General features: G+C 44.2%; 3 protein-coding genes across 3 annotated transcripts; 1 reads left to right on the top strand and 2 right to left on the bottom strand.

The window, feature by feature from the left end:
* Nucleotides 1–1,969: 1,969 nt before the first annotated feature.
* GATC (glutamyl-tRNA amidotransferase subunit C) lies at nt 1,970–6,201 on the bottom strand. Its single transcript, XM_083717835.1, has 4 exons — nt 5,826–6,201; nt 4,424–4,593; nt 3,940–4,043; nt 1,970–3,193 (listed from the first exon to the last, which is right to left on the bottom strand). The coding sequence occupies exons 1-4, from the start codon at nt 5,931–5,933 to the stop codon at nt 3,132–3,134; spliced, it is 444 nt and encodes a 147-aa protein (XP_083573961.1). The 5' UTR covers nt 5,934–6,201; the 3' UTR covers nt 1,970–3,131.
* TRIAP1 (TP53 regulated inhibitor of apoptosis 1) lies at nt 6,054–10,786 on the top strand (the record flags this gene model as incomplete). Its single annotated transcript, XM_083717827.1, has 2 exons — nt 6,054–6,209; nt 9,328–10,786. 2 exons carry the CDS (start codon nt 6,054–6,056, stop codon nt 9,409–9,411), a joined length of 240 nt encoding a protein of 79 aa, XP_083573953.1. The 3' UTR covers nt 9,412–10,786.
* Nucleotides 10,787–11,829: 1,043 nt separating this feature from the next.
* On the bottom strand, nt 11,830–15,572 carry COX6A1 (cytochrome c oxidase subunit 6A1). The gene is made up of 3 exons (XM_083717811.1): nt 15,362–15,572; nt 13,360–13,499; nt 11,830–12,089 (listed from the first exon to the last, which is right to left on the bottom strand). The coding sequence occupies exons 1-3, from the start codon at nt 15,486–15,488 to the stop codon at nt 12,003–12,005; spliced, it is 354 nt and encodes a 117-aa protein (XP_083573937.1). The 5' UTR covers nt 15,489–15,572; the 3' UTR covers nt 11,830–12,002.
* Nucleotides 15,573–15,910: the final 338 nt, after the last annotated feature.

Here is a 15,910-nt window from a genome sequence, read left to right as displayed (position 1 = left end):
CTCCCTCCCCCCGCAAAAAAAGCTACAGAAGTACTTGTGCACCTGCCAGATTAAAAAAATTGGGGAGATGGGTGGAGCAGAAAAATACAGCACAGGTGCATTCAGTCAAGGTTCAGTATGGATGATGGAATAGCAGTGACTGTCCACAACTGGAAGAACAGACCTTGTAGTATTTCACATGCCAAATACACATGACATAAATTGGTTATGAAGTCCCAGTTGTTTTAAGGGCCTTTTCTAGAGGCCCCTGTAACTTCATGACCCCCAGTACGTTTCTGAGCACAAGGTGCTGACCTACAAAGCCCTAAACAGCCTTGGCTCCATATACCTGAAGGAGCCCTATCGTCCAGCTCCAAGGACCTTCTGGTAGTTCCCTCACTGAGAAGCGAAGTTACAGGGAATTGGGTAGAAGGCCTTCTCAGCAGTGGTGCCCTCCCTGTGGAACACCCTCCCATCAGATGCTGAGATAAAGAACAACACAGCTTTTAGAAGAATTCTAAAGGCAGCTCTGTATTGGGAAGTTTTTAATGTATGATGTTTTACTATGTTTTTATATGTGTTGCAAGAGTGGCTGGTGAAACCAGATGGCAGGATATAAAGAATAAAATTATTATGAGGCAACATCAAAGAAAGATAACAGGCGAGGCGGCAGAATTAGTGAAGGGACTGCTGGAATAGGAAGCACAGCACTAGAGCACAACTAATGGGATAGGTTCCTTCTCTGGCCAAAGACTTGACAAACACGGGTATTTCCTGTGCATCTAGCCAACTGCTAAACCTGCCCAATTATTAATTTCATTTCTCTACCACCCTATACCCGAAGGTCTCAGGGCAGTTCACATGAAATATAAAATACATACAAAATACATAAAATCAAAATGCAATGCAAGCATTTGCTCCTTTGAGAGGAAGGGTGGAATATAAATTCAGTTAATAAAGCTGTATTAAAGCCCCATTGCTACTTTACTTGTAAACCTTTGAAATTAATGTTTTGTTGTAGTTGACATGTAAAACAAGAGATGTTCCATTTCATACCTATGAAGTTGTATTTGCCTCAAGCCTAGAGGGCTTCCTGGCAAAGACACTATTGCATGCTTAGAGGCTCACTTTTCTGTCTTGCCTGCAACCACAGAGAAAGCATTCTCCGATTATGTGATAGTTTATTTAAGTGCTGACCTGGATAATATTTGTTAAGCCTTGTAACAGCTGTAAAGAAGGCATAACCTTAGCTTTGGAGGCATAACTATTAAGTGTGCTGTATCATGTTAAGGCTGCAATCCAATCCATGCATACAATAGAGTTTTGCCACCGGTGTCCATGGGACGCGGGTGGCGCCGTGGGTTAAACCACAGAGCCTAGGACTTGCCGATCAGAAGGTTGGTGGTTCGAATCCCCACAACGGGGTGAGCTCCTGTTGCTCGGTCCCAGCTCCTGCTCACCTAGCAGTTCAAAAGCACGTCAAAGTGCAAGTATATAAATAGGTATCGCTCCGGTGGGAAGGTAAACGACGTTTCTGTGCGCTGCTCTGGTTTCTCCAGAAGCGGCTTAGTCATGTTGGCCACATGACCCGGAAGCTGTACGATGGCTCCCTCGGCCAGTAAAGCGAGGTGAGCACCGCAACCCCAGAGTCGCCCACAACTGGTCTTGATGGTCAGGGGTCCCTTTACCTAAGGTGATGCTGGAAATTTTTTTAAATTTATTTTGACTGTGTCAGACCAACATGGCTACCTACCTGAATCTCAAATGAGATAAGGTTATTTATGTATACAACAACTGCAGCCTGTACGCCGGCTCCCTCGGCCAATAAAGTGAGATGAGCGCCGCAACCCCAGAGTCGCTCATGACTGGACCAAATGGTCAGGGGTCCCTTTACCTTTACTTTTACCAGTGTCCATGGGATTTCTATATAAATAAAAGGTCAGACTGCATATGTTATACATAAACAGGTCAAATAGATGAGGAAATGCACTTCAGATCAGCAAATTATTTATTACATACATCTCAACAGTATCTTGAAAACTAGTTTCCTTTTCTGAAGCAGAAATTCATATGCCAATATGAAAATGACAAATGCTGCATAGTTGAGGATAATGTGCTTCAATGCCTTTTGATTCCCCTTCTGAGCCAAATATTACTAGTCTGCTCTCATAGGTTTTGTAAATACCCAACTATGAGCCCATCTCATGAATTAACTACAGCAACATTCTGTTAGAATAGTATCGCAAATACCACTGAGAAACATGCTTGTTCCAAAGGTCTGCCATATGTTTCCCAGGAAAACAGAGATCCTATTGTCTACTGTTGCCTGTTGTCTACTTCTCACAAGTTTTTATGTGTGTGGTTTTTAAAAATAGTGTTTCCTTTATACCTATCTGTGAAACACTGTTGATACAACTTGTTCCCTGAATCTATGGTAACATTAAACATCACACCTATACTTCTCCCATGTTTTGAGAGGTGTGGGCTAGCCCAGAATCTCTCTTGGGCTGGATAGGAAGAAACTGCCAGAAGTCTGTGTCTCCCCTCTTTCATCTCGTATCATTCTGCACATCACAGACAGCCACTCCATCCTTGGGCACCTTTGACAGCTGGATAGCCTTGAGATTCTGCTCCCCAAATATGTCAGTCTGCTTATCCAGACAGAGAACACTGGACAGTGACACATCGGTCCTTGCCGTGATCACTCTCTTTTCAATATACAGAGCTCAGAAATCTGCTACATTCTGCTATCTGGTTTCTCTAAAACCATTTTTCTAAAACCATTTCCCCTTCAGAAGTAGAAAGTTTGGTTTTTGGTGTTTTGTTTTTGAACAGGCGAAATTGTTATGGTTGTGAAAATCTTTTGGCCATAACTAAAAATGGTGTTGGGTACATCTGAAGCCAATTGAAATAAGCAGGTTTAAGGACACTTAACTCTGGGTTGAATTGTTGCCCTCATTGTTGGATTATATACACAATTTAAAAATGCCAGAGTCAATAATAACTTAGGCCTAAGCAGTACAGAAACAGCAGTCATTTCAGAGAGAAAGGTCAATTTGCACAAGGGATGTGGTGAAGGTTTATCCTGGATGCAGCTTCATGGAGTAGATGCTGGCTGCTGAAGAAGTCTATTGTGGCATCTGATGTAGAGCCTAGGACTCTTCTTTCCACAGGAAACTCCTTCTGTCTTCAAGCTCTGGTAAAGGGATGTTACCTAACACAAAAAATAAAATTGGCTGGAATTAAGTGCTTGTTAGTATAGGTTTGCTTTGACAGCATAAGCCATTCTCTCTTACACCCAGAGTAAACATTTGTACCATCTAATACATAGTAAAACTAGCAATGGTATAAAACATGTATGCCTCAGTTACTGATGGTTAAGCAAAATGCACTGACTAATGCTTCTTTAGGGGTTATCAGAGCAACTCTGTTTCTTGGTAATTCCACAATTAGGTGTGTACAGTATGCATGCCTGGGATGGTGGTGGATACAGAGCAATAAGATACTGCAGGCAGAGTTCTGCTTCCTTGGGACTCTCAGCTATAAAATCTAGTCCTTGTGTTGGCAAAACTGCGTGGGATGTAAGCAAGGCATTGTAAATCTACAAAAGGTAGAAGGGTTTCTGAGTAGGTTTTCCACAGTGGCTAGGGGACACTATACTACTCTGAACAGATGCTTATCCAAATCAACGACTAGCAAAATTACTGTGCAGAACATCAAAAGCTGTGCAAGTTCAACTGTTTATTTGCATAATTCAGGGTTGCTTGGAGGACCCCACCTTAAAAGACAGACTTGCTCTTAATCTCTCTTGTACATTAGCTGAATTTGAGATTGTCATTATTTAACTGAAGTTAGTTAGGAGGTGATTGTTAATAAACTCTGTCTAACACATGCTCTTAAACTTGGAAGAGGTCTAGAAATGTCAAAACTACAGCAAAGCCTTGACTGCATATCTGATACCTGGTGGAGCTACAAAATAGTCTTCAATGGTCTCCTTGGCTTTCTCCAGTAGCTCCTCTGCACAGTTGCCTTCTGTGACTTCATCTTCCCTGAGGTACAGATACCTGAGGAGAACAAATAATTATTCAACATTGTGGAGGTAGTTGGGATAAATACAGAATTGAAGCAGCTTACCACAGTGCTTGTCACCTAAGGATTAGGCTACACCACCTGACCCCCCCCCAAGGATTCAAGTGTGTTATTCTTTACTTCAAAAGCAATCAACATGATTTGTGGCAACAAGCCTTATGGGCTATCTTCTACACATGCTTTCTCTGATGTTTATTTACTCTCTGGTTATGATGATGAGTAATAAGTGTTCACAGACTGTTGCAAAAACAGCACAGGAATATCCTGTACCAATTTCAGAAGAATTCAAGACTTTCCCTACTGGACCAATAGGGAAAATGTTAACAGCTGATATGCAAGTGATCCTGATACTTACCTGTCTTCCAGTACTGAATCCATCGGCTCTACTCCATCTGTATTAACTGCATGGAGTTTTTCAGCAAATTCAATGGCTTTCTCCAAACGCTCCACACCTTCCTGATTGCGGAAATCAACAAGTGCCAGGCGCTCCAGGTGATCAAGCAATTCCAAAGTTACTTTTTTATTCTGGAAGAGGAAAAGTAATGCAATTAGATCCTGCAAAGAGATCCTCAGTAAATGATAACATAAAGCAACTTGTACAGAATCTCATCTGCTTCTTTCTGAAAATCCATTTTTTTTCTGTAAAAAGAACATTTAGAAGGAAATTTGTATTGCAGTTTCTCTTGGCTTTATATATTTGTTGCTCTTTCTGTTGCTTCCAAGTACGTATACATGTTTGGAACTCCAGTGTCGATTGCATAAACTTGTTAAAAACCCCACACAGCTGAAATACTTAAAGAAGCCAAACTTTCCTGAATTCAGTAATAGTTGGAACAGAGGACAGCACTTAACTTATATAAACAGTGAATACCAGAGAACATAGATTCTACTGGGAGGACGGTAGGGTATATTGCAACCATGCACAAGTCATAGGTTTTGATATATACACACACCCTCCACCCAGGTTCTGCTGACAGCAAAAACTGCAAGGGGCAGGGGCAATTAGAATAAGATCAATTATTTGATTATTGATGTAAACCTCCAAAATGTATTTTGTATAGTTAAGTTTTTATCTCTACCTTCAGTACATTTTATTTTATTGCTATGGCTAATGTTTGATGCTGATTCTTCTGATCTGATCCTCCACCCAGGTAAGGAAGAGGCATGATCACAGTTCAATGGCATATTCCATCCAGAAAAGGCACTTGAGCAGAGCCTGTGAGAGGCATGACACGGGCAGAATCTTGTGGACCTGGTAGATCCAGATGCCTGCAACCAGCCCCAGGGCCTGAGGTATTCCACCCTCTGGTGTACGTGGAACATAGGAAGCGGCTTTACACACCCTTGGTCCATCTAGCTCAGTACAGTATTGCTTACACTGACAGGCAATGACTCTCCAGGGTTTCACCCAGCCCTACCTGGAGATACCATTGGTGGTCGAACCTGCGACCTTCTGTATGCAATGCAGCTGCTATAGTCACTGAGCCATGGCTGCATGATAATTATATGAAATAGGAAGAACCTTGTAAATCACCTTGAGCTCCTTGGAGGAAAGGTGGCCAACAAATGCAGTTAATGCATCACTGTCATCACTACAATTTGAAAGCCCTTAGGCTAGATGTCCAAGAACCCACCAGTGACTGCTGGTTTTTGTTATTGTTTAAAAGACCTCTACACGCGCTCAGAAGCACTCTCTCCTGTCACCTCGTATTTCTGGGGACAAGCTTTGCTTAGGCGCTGCCGGACCTTTTACTCACCCGGGGAGCCCCTGCTTCCCCAGGCGGCGCGGGGAGACCCCCTTCAGGAACGCCAGCTTGAGAGCAAAACCCCGCGCGGAAGACACGGGCGAGCCGACGCGCCCACATGCTTTCCTCCGGCCCGGCGCTCCGGAAGCGCGTCGGCACGTAACGCCGCTTCCGTGCGCCAAAGGCGGAAGTCACTCTTACTTCCGGGTTCGCGCTTGAAGGGTCGGTGCTGCGGTCGCCATGAACAGCGTCGGCGAGGCCTGCACGGAGATGAAGCAGGAGTACGACCAGTGCTTCAACCGCTGGTTCGCCGAGAAGTTCCTGAAGGGCGAGGGCGGCGACGGCAGCGGAGACCCCTGCGCCCAACTCTTCAAGCGCTACCAGCTCTGCGTCCAGGCAAGGGGGGGAAATGCCTCTGAGCACATGCAGAGGTCGGGGAGGCGGGGCTTGCGCTTCAGGCTTCGGCTGCATCTGCACCTCGTTTAAAGCGCTATTTCTTGCCTTTCTGTCTCGCTTTATTTCCTCTAAGGAGCTGGAACATAGTCGCCTCCCCCAATCTCATTTAATCCTCTTGGTGAGGTTGCGAGGCTGGGACTTCCTCAGGGTCACCCAAGTAAGCTCGATAGTCCAGCCCAGCCATAGCTGTCAACTTTTCCCTTTTCTCGCGAGGAATCTTATTCGGAATAGGGAAAATTCCCTTAAAAACGGGGGGAAATTGTCAGCTGTGACTCCAGCACTCTTGAACATAACGCCTAGCCAGCTCTCAGAACATAACTGCTTAAAAGCTACAATAACACTGTGATGGTCACAGCTCAGAACTCTAGAAACCTCAGTATTTTCAGGGAGCTGTGGGCTGTTAGGAGATGCTTCCGCTTGCCTCATGTAGCTGCCATTCCCAGAGTCCCCTGTGATGGTGAAGCCATTCCGGGAATTGTAGCTCCGGAAAGGGAATTCGGTGGTCTCTTAACAAATCTGAGAGTCAGTGTGGTTTAGTGGTTAGCAAATCAGACTACCAGGACCTGGGAGATCAAGGTTCAAATCCCCACTGGGTCAGGAAGGTCATTGGATGTACCTTGAGGCCAGTCACTCCCTCTCAGCCTAACCTACCTCATAGGGTTGTTGTGTGGATCAAATGAGGAAAGGGAGTATTCCGCGCACCACTTTGAGCTCCTTCGAGAAATAGGTGGGGTAGAAATGCAAATTTTAAAATAAAAAACCCAGCACCCTTGACAAACTACAGTTCCCAGGATTATTTGGGGGAAGTCATGGTCCTTTAAAGTGGTATGATACTTTAAATGCAAGATGTGGCACTCATCTCTGTTAGGGGACCTCAGGCAGGGTGTGCTTGGTGGTGGTCATTGGGGGAGGGCGTGCAGGTCTTCCTTTAAGTGAAGTCAGACAAGACCTGACCATATTTTTCTGTGTATACGATGCTCCCATGTATAATAATAATAATAATAATAATAATAATAATAATATTTTTTAAATTTATACCCCGCCCTCCCCAGCCAAGGCCGGGCTCAGAGCGGCTTACAAGCAATAATAAAAACAAGTTAAATGATTACAACTTAAAAACAAAATTAAAAATACAACATTAAAATATTGAAACATTAAAATATTAAAATGTAGCATCATCGCAGGAGGAGAAGGAAAAGAAAAAAGAGAGGGAGGGAATCAAATTGGCTCCAAGCCAAAGGCCAGGCGGAACAACTCTGTCTTACAGGCCCTGCGGAAAGAAATCAGATCCTGCAGGGCCCTGGTCTCATGAGGCAGAGCGTTCCACCAGACCGGAGCCAGAGTTGAAAAGGCCCTGGCTCTGGTTGAAGCCAATCTAACTTCCTTAGGGCCCGGGACCACTAGGGTGTTGCTATTTATGGACCTTGAGGCTCTCCGTGGAGCATACCGGGAGAGGCGGTCCCGTAGGTACAAGGGTCCTAGGCCGTGAAGGGCTTTAAAGGTCAAAAGCAGCACCTTAAATCTGATCCTGTACTCCACCGGGAGCCAGTGCAGCTTGAAAAGCACTGGGTGAATATGCTCCCATGGCAGAGACCCCGTGAGGAGCCTCGCTGCAGCATTCTGCACCCGCTGGAGTTTCTGGGACAGCTTCAAGGGCACCCCCGCGTAGAGCGAATTACAGTAGTCAAGCCTGGAGATGACCGTCGCATGGATCACTGTGGCCAGGTCGGTATAAGTATAAGACACACCTAACCTTTTGGTTAAAAACCCTAATCTTATACACAGAAAAATACGGTACTTTGCATGGGTTGCAGAGAGAGAAAATTAAATAAAGTGAATGGGGCTTATGAAAATTGTAGTCCAAAACATCTGGAGAGCACTAGAGTAGCGCAGTCTAAGTTGGACTAGGGCTGGGTTGATCCAAGTTCAAAAATCCCTATTTGGTCATTAAGCTCCTTGAGAGACCTTGGGCCAGTTGCTACCTCTCACCCTCAGGAATATTGTGGGGGAATGGGGGAGGAGGTGAGTTGGGTACACTGCTTTGTGATCCTTAGAGGAAGGGTTAAGTAAAGGGCAACATATTCACCAGGTCTCAAAATCAGTCCGTGGAACTTCTAGTGACAGGCTCAGGCTGCAATAATTGTACACTTACCCCCTCCTCCAGATCCTAAGTGAACAACTGGTTGGTGGAGGCAGAACTGATCAACATGCATACATCACACAAAACTCTGGAAGTCACAATCATAGAATTGTAGAGTTGGAAGGAAACCCGAGGGTCATCTACTCCAACCCCCTGCAATGTAGGAATCACAAGTCTCTGCCCACACAATCTGGGTAGCATAGTTTATGACAGGGGTGGCAGCCTATGGTTTTTTTGGCAGGGAAAGACGTTGAACTGTAGAGAACAACTTTTGTTTTTTCTCCAAGTGCCATTTTGTGTTTTGCTTTTACACAAGCAATAATGTAATAGGTAATCCCCGCAATAATGTGTTTGTTTTTTTCCTCCATGTCTCGCAAATGTGGTGCACATTTAGGTGCTAGACATTCTCTCTTCCAGGCACTGATCAGACCCACACCTGCATGTGCCCTCAGAATGTATCCGGGGACATTTTAGGAATGTGTACACAATTTTAAGAAGGAGCTTCAGTTATAGGGAACAATTGTGCCTCTACCCCCAAATTTTGCAATTCTCTCTGTACAAATAGGGAAACCACTGTCCTAAGCATAATACGGAATTTGGGGGCTTTATCAGATGTAGTTCTAAGTTAAGGTCACTTACAAGTATACTAGTTTCACTGGTGAAATGTTTTGCAGCAGTGGATCATTGTTGAACGTGAGAATGCAAAATTAGGTGGTTGGTAATGTATCTGCCATGCAAGAAGTTTTGGCTAGCACAGCTGTTGCACTGAATTTCTCTCTTGTGGAGCATTAATTCTCACCCTTGCACTAGTGGGCAGAGAATGCTGAATTCCGCTCTTTGTTTTTTTTTATAATTAGGTTACTTTTTGAGACCATATTTGTAAATATTAAAATATGCTTGCCTTTTTGCTTCTTCCAGAAAGCTATTAAGGAAAAAGACATCCCCATTGAAGGACTGGAATTCATGGGCCCCAGCAAAGGGAAGTCAGAAAACTCTTCTTGACCATGATGGTCACAGAAAAAAATATTCTGAACACACACCGGCGTGCTAAATCTAGTTGGCAGCTGGCCAAGGACTCTAGCTATGTTGTCCATGGGGATGGAGAAATTCAAGGACTGTTCAGCCCATGAGCAGTAACATCTGCCTCATTAATCTAGTAGCAAGCTTCATATCTACTGACGTATTGTGGGTTTTATCATGTGCACAGTGGGATTCTTCCGATTTACAACTGAATGTATTTCTAACAAAGGAGTTGGGGAGAAATTCATGCCTGGTTTTCGATCAACCAGTTGTTTTTATTTATGTAAACCTTAACTGCAACTGTTAAAATGAATGTCAAGGTCAATCTCATACATTATTCAATGTGTTCTGTTGGGATTTTACTTTCTGTTTGTCAATTCCACTTCTAGTGGTAGCAGAGAATTCCACTTGGGCTGTAAGTTAACCTAATGTTAAAGGATACCATATTCAGTGAAATACTGCTGGAGAAATACTGTGCCTCTGAGGAAGTTGGCCTCGTTCTGTGTCTGTTTGTTCAGCTATTCCAAGAAGCCCAGGCCAGATGTAGAAGTTTCAGGGGTACAATGCTTTCTATTTACCAAAGGGAGGAAAGGTTTCAACTTCAGCACAGTGTTGTTGGGATTGACCTCAAAAACTTGAAATTTGTCTACAGCATAAGATGGATGTGTAAAAGGTGGGTCTCCATTTCACTCGGCCAAAGTCAGATTATTAAAATGAGCCAGCATTGTTTTAAGTTGCTGCCTAGTTTATAAACCTGTAGGAGGAAATCTAGAATTGAAACAAGTTGGTAGCTGATATCAACAAGCATCTAGAGTTATACAAACTTACTATAGTAGCTAAAATGCATTTGTGTTCGTTCAGAGGCAGCTGGGTCGAAACTCCTCAAAACTAGGAAACGGACAGCTCTGTATGTGAAGCTTTTTTAAGTTTGTTATGTGAGAGGCTGGCTTGACACCCATTTCTTACAACCTTGACAAGTCTAGTTTCTTAAGCAAAAGGATTTCAGTATAACATTAATAAGAAGTGTGGACACCCCCCTGACGACATGGACATTATTAATGGACTTTAGGGGCAAATGGGGGGCTTCTTCTCAACCCCATCTATTAAATCTGCATTTATTTTAATTTTTCCTAAACCAGCAGCATTTTTAAAAAGAAAAATGCAGTTTGTTTCATATTAAAAGGACTGAATTCAATAGTTGGGTCACCTGCAAAACCCCACAGAGAATTCTACAACCAACTTCTTGCAGCCCTGTTGTCAGTGTTGGAAATGTTCTTGCAACAGAAAGTGCCTTCTGATATAATGAATCAGCTGTATGCATTCTGCTGTGTGCAATAACAGAATTAAACAAGAATAAGAATATGTAAGATTGTAGTGGCCATTTTGTGTAGCACTGCTTCAGAGTATCATAGGTGGACAGCTTACACTACTGGTGCTCTTCCCTGAACTAGGAAGATACGTACTGTATAAGTAGCTAAGATAACAGCTGTGAATGTCAGAGCTCAAGTCTTGCCTGCTTCTGCCATCCATTCAGTTCAATGGCCTCAGACAAATCTCCATCTCAGTCAATGCAGCAGCAACAGAGCTACTGGTCTTTCTTAATAGGTATGTATATAGAGCACTTCTGACCAAACTGCGGGAGGCAGTGGAAGACAGAAGTGCCTGGCGTGCTCTGGTCCATGGGGTCACGAAGAGTCGGACACGACTAAACAACAACAACAACATATAGAGCACTATATAAAATTCCACTAATTACCAATTCATTTGTTAAATAATCTTAAGTATTTAGCCCTCCTCAGTATTGGAAGTTGTGGTTAGGGCATAAACCCACCATCTAGGAGAACCCTGGGCTCCTTCACCGGAGATACTAGCCCTCCCCTAACACCACACACGCCAAATATATATGTAGATATAAGCTGGATAAGAATGTGCTTTGGGTTGCAAAAATAATAAGGTTTACTTCCATGAAAATTTTAATCTAAACTAATGCATAAGAAATACAGTGGTTAAGAATCAGAATGCAAGCAACAGATGTCTTTGAAAAAAATGAAGCTGTTACTGCAAGATAGAAATTCATTTGTTTTAAAATCACTGGTTGACTAGTTTAGCGCCGGCTGAGCACTGTAACCAAAAGTTGCGATGGCACCTGATTGGGGGAGGCTGTTCTCTGCTTTTGTCACCCCTTTGCACACTACAGAGAAAATTTATCACTTCATTTCAGAACATAATCTGCTCAAACATGAAAAGATAATAAGGAAACCATACAATGGTTCATGTTCCCATTTTCCCTCCCCTCCCCAAAAAACCTTTAATCGCTGTGCTTTCCTGGACAGACGCTGCTGTTTAAGTTGTCTTAAACCAAAATTGTAACAGGATAGTTAAGGAAAATCACAGAAAAACTTGGTTGAAAGTGTTTTTCTTTTTAATGTGACCTCTGGAACAAACAATACATTCTGCTAGAGGTCAGAACTTCATCATTTCATAGTATAAGGAATGGAGAGCATTGCTGGTCCCAACGTGGGTCTTGGTCCAGCTACCTTAAATGGTCCACATGGCTGGCATGATGCAGTTGCTTAATGGTCATCTTCATAGCCAGTTGGCAGAGCGTTAACATGGGGGTTGTGGAAGAAAGTATGGTTTCCATCACCCCATGGGAAGGGCTATAGAAAGAAGAGATTGAAGTTTTTAGCAAGCTACAGAGCAGGAATTCAACGACTTATAACAGCTTATAAATGAAAAAGGCGCGGTAGATTATTTAAAAAAACAATTATTCTGAAAATGATGCTTGAAAAGCACAAATTAGAACCAAACATCAGGCTAAATCAGAAGTCACTGCTACAGAGCAGGGACAACTTGAAACAGTAGTTTCAGAGTTACTGGTGACTCAAAGCAGATTATAATTGAATACAAACTACCAGCAAAACCAGGAGACAAAAGACAGAGCTGACACTAAATTATAAATGAGAACAGTTCTTTCAGTCAACACCACTCCCTGAATTGGCCACACTGAACATGGTAGCCTATCCCAGAGCTTGGGAGCCACTCCTAGAAGATTCCTCTTAGCCGTGGTCATTAGACCGTCTGGAGGGCATCAGGTTGGGGATGACTGAGTTAAACTTAATGCTTAAAATGACAACTGTATAGAATTGTAGATTCATAGAATCATGGAGCTGAAAGAGTCTCAGGGTCATTTTTCTAGCCCAACCTCCTGCAATGTAGGAATCTCAACTAAAGCAGCCATGATGGAAATTAGAGCTCTTTATATCTTTAGGTATGTATATCACACCCTATTTCATTCAGACCAGTGGCTGGGACAAAGTCACGTGGGTGGGCCACAGGCAATGATCCAACAGGGCCATTTTAGTAGCTATTGGGACATTTAGAAAAAACAAAACGCACATATATTTCAAATGCAGGTTAAAAATGTTTTTGTGCAAAATAAAAAATAGATAACAAAATAAAATAAAGTGGGACTAAAACGGCACTGGCTATGGGGTGAAGGGCAGTGTGAAGGGCTGGGCACATCTCAGGCTGGTGGGATCTTCGCTTTTTAAGTTGATCTTTAACACTACTGTTTTTTCAGCTACCTTTTTTAATGAAATACAGCTTTTGCACTAACATTTACTACCTTTCCCTACTATATAATTTTGGAAAGTGGCTTTTCGGCCTGCATGTTCTTTATGCATTTGGATACCTCTTGAGATCTCCTCATCAACCTATCTGGCATGACGGATCCAGAGGTGGAGGAATAGCATGTTTAGATACCATGGGATGCAGCTTTGCATCCAGATGTAGGGCTGAACCTTTCCAAACTGCACTGATTTGGAAAGCTCTTAAGGCATCATCATCCAGTTTGGTGCCATCTCCTTGTTAAGTGGTCCAAATAAATAAAGAACAAAACTTGCTTGTGGACAGGTTTGAGTCCAATACCTTGGTCCGGAGGCGCAGATGGGCATAAGGAATGAACTCTGGCCTTTCATGTTCCTGCTGAGACTTCAGGTAGCAGTTCAGCATACACACAGCAACTCCAGGCAAAGCAACCACGAAGGACAGGATCTTCCACATGCGAGCTAATGGAAAGAATTCACACACAAGCAGAAACTGATTGGTTGCCCTGTTTTTTTGCAAAGGGGAAAAAAAGCATAGGACTGATACAATTAATCCCTGAATATCAGCTTCTTTATAGTGGGATCCCTCCTCTCAACTGGCCAATAACTGAAGCAGTGTGTTTCAGAACAGTTTGCAGGCACTTATGGTTGGCGGCAGTGGGCATTGTGTTCTCAAAGTAACCAACTAGATTTCTCTGAGAAGCCCGAAAGCAGGACCAGAGTACAATGCTCACCCCCAGCAATCATTATTCAGAGCTATATTGCCTCCAATACTGGGGAATAGCAACCAGAGCTGGTAATCATTAATAGCCCTATCCTTCACTGACTTGCCTAAACCAGGCTCCTCAACCTTGTGCCCTCCAGATGTTGCTGGGCAGGGTGGGCCTTTGGTCTGATCTAGCAGCTAGGACTGGGTGATATATCAATATATAATCCAAAACTGGTTTGAAGTCCATATTGTGATATCGGTTTCATAATTTCTGACCTGGCAAAATATCGCAAATCAGTGTGTGTGTCCACTATGCAAAAATCACATTTATGGGAAAAACCGTGAAGCCAGCCAATGCTCTTGATTCCTGCAGCCCGTTAACTCTGCCAACTCAGCTCTCCCCTGCCTCCTACAGGGAGCAGCAAATCACAAGAGCAGTCCTTCTCCATTGCCAGCACTAAGCAACTGGTAGACTGCTTCGGACCATGGAGGCCCTATTTAGTGGCCACCAGAAAGAACGTAGGCCAGTGGCAGGGCAACAGCTTTACATAGAAAAGGTCCTAGGTTCCATCCCAAATAAGGATTGAATCCTATCTCCAGATATGGCTGGGAAAGACTCCCTTCTTGAAACCCTGGAGAGATGCTGCCAGTCCGTGTAGGCAATGCTTGGCTAGATGGACCAATGGCCCGACTTGGTATAAGGCAGCTTCCTATGATCCTTTTGGGGAAGCGCTGTCACTCAGTGGTCGAGCACTTGCTTTGCATGCAGAAAGCTCCAGGTTCCATCCTCAATGACATCTCTGCATAAGTTGAAACAAAATAAAATAAATAAAATAAAAAAATCCTTCCAGTAGCAACCTTAGAGACTAACTAAGTTAGTTATTGGTATGAGCTTTCGAAAGCTCATACCAATAACTAACTTAGTTGGTCTCTAAGCTGCTACTAGAAGGATTTTTTTAAATTATTACTTTTTTGTTTCAACTAAGGCAGACCAACACAGCTTTGTTGTTGTTTAGTCGTGTCTGACTCTTCGTGACCCCCTGGACCAGAGCACACCAGGCTCTCCTGTCTTCCACTGCCTCCTGCAGTTTGGTCAAACTCATGCTGGTAGCTTCGAGAACACTGTCCAACCATCTCATCCTCTGTCATCCCCTTCTCCTTGTGCCCTCCATCTTTCCCAGCATCAGGGTCTTTTCCAGGGAGTCTTCTCTTCTCATGAGGTGGCCAAAGTATTGGAGCCTCAGCTCCAGGATCTGTCCTTCCAGTGAGCACTCAGGGCTTGTTTCCTTCAGAATGGATAGGTTTGATCGTCTTGCAGTCCATGGGACTCTCAAGAGTCTCCACCAACACGGCTCCCTACTGTACCTGTAACCAGCTCTCTGCATAAGGTTGGGAATAGATTCCCAGCCTGGAACCCAGAAGAGCTGCTGCCAGTACGTGTAGACAGTACCAAACCAAATGGACCAGAGACATGGCTCGGCATTAGGCAGCTTCCTTTGTTCGGTGCCCAGAGGCGGCCTGTCCACCTCCCAACCCCGCCCCGCTCTGCTCCTTGGCGGCGCCGGCAGGACCGCCCTCTTCCCCGCAAGGTCACCCGGTCACAGGCCCCACTTACTGGACCCGGCCTCGCCGTGGCCCGACGCCGCTGCCGCCGAGAGGAGCCGCTTCAGCCCGGCCCGCGGAGTTGGAGCCACCAGCTGCCGGGAGGCCTTCCCAAGCACGACCGCTGCCGCTGTCGCCATGTCGCCGCCGCTTCTCGACTGGAAGGCTTCGGTCGCTCTCTCGGTGCCGGAAGCGGATGTAAGGAGACGGAGAGCGGGCGCTTGCTAATGACGTCAGCACCAAGGAGAGCGATGGGAGACGCACCGCAGGGGGCGTGCCCCCAACATAGACTTGTAAGGAATAGACTCACGCGCATAGGACTGACTTCCGGGCTGCTTGGGGCAGACATGGGAGCTGCTGGTTTATATCAATGAAGGAATCTAGAATTTTAGGCTGCCATCCTAAATCCGCTTGAATTCCCCATTTAATTTAATAGATTGTTTAGGGTTGTGTTTTCTGCCTGTTGTTTCTGATTCAGTTGTTATCTGATGTGTGTGGGGAGGAAAGAGTTTTGTTGTTTGGTTTGGAGATTTTAACTTTTAAAAGTGCAAACTGGGCAAAA

This window comes from Podarcis gaigeae (genome assembly GCF_964106915.1).
Source record: "Podarcis gaigeae genome assembly, chromosome: 16".
NCBI classification, from domain to species: domain Eukaryota; kingdom Metazoa; phylum Chordata; class Lepidosauria; order Squamata; family Lacertidae; genus Podarcis; species Podarcis gaigeae.
The sequence above is the reverse complement of the archived record's forward strand: the minus strand, read 5'-3'. Positions and strand labels throughout refer to the sequence as shown.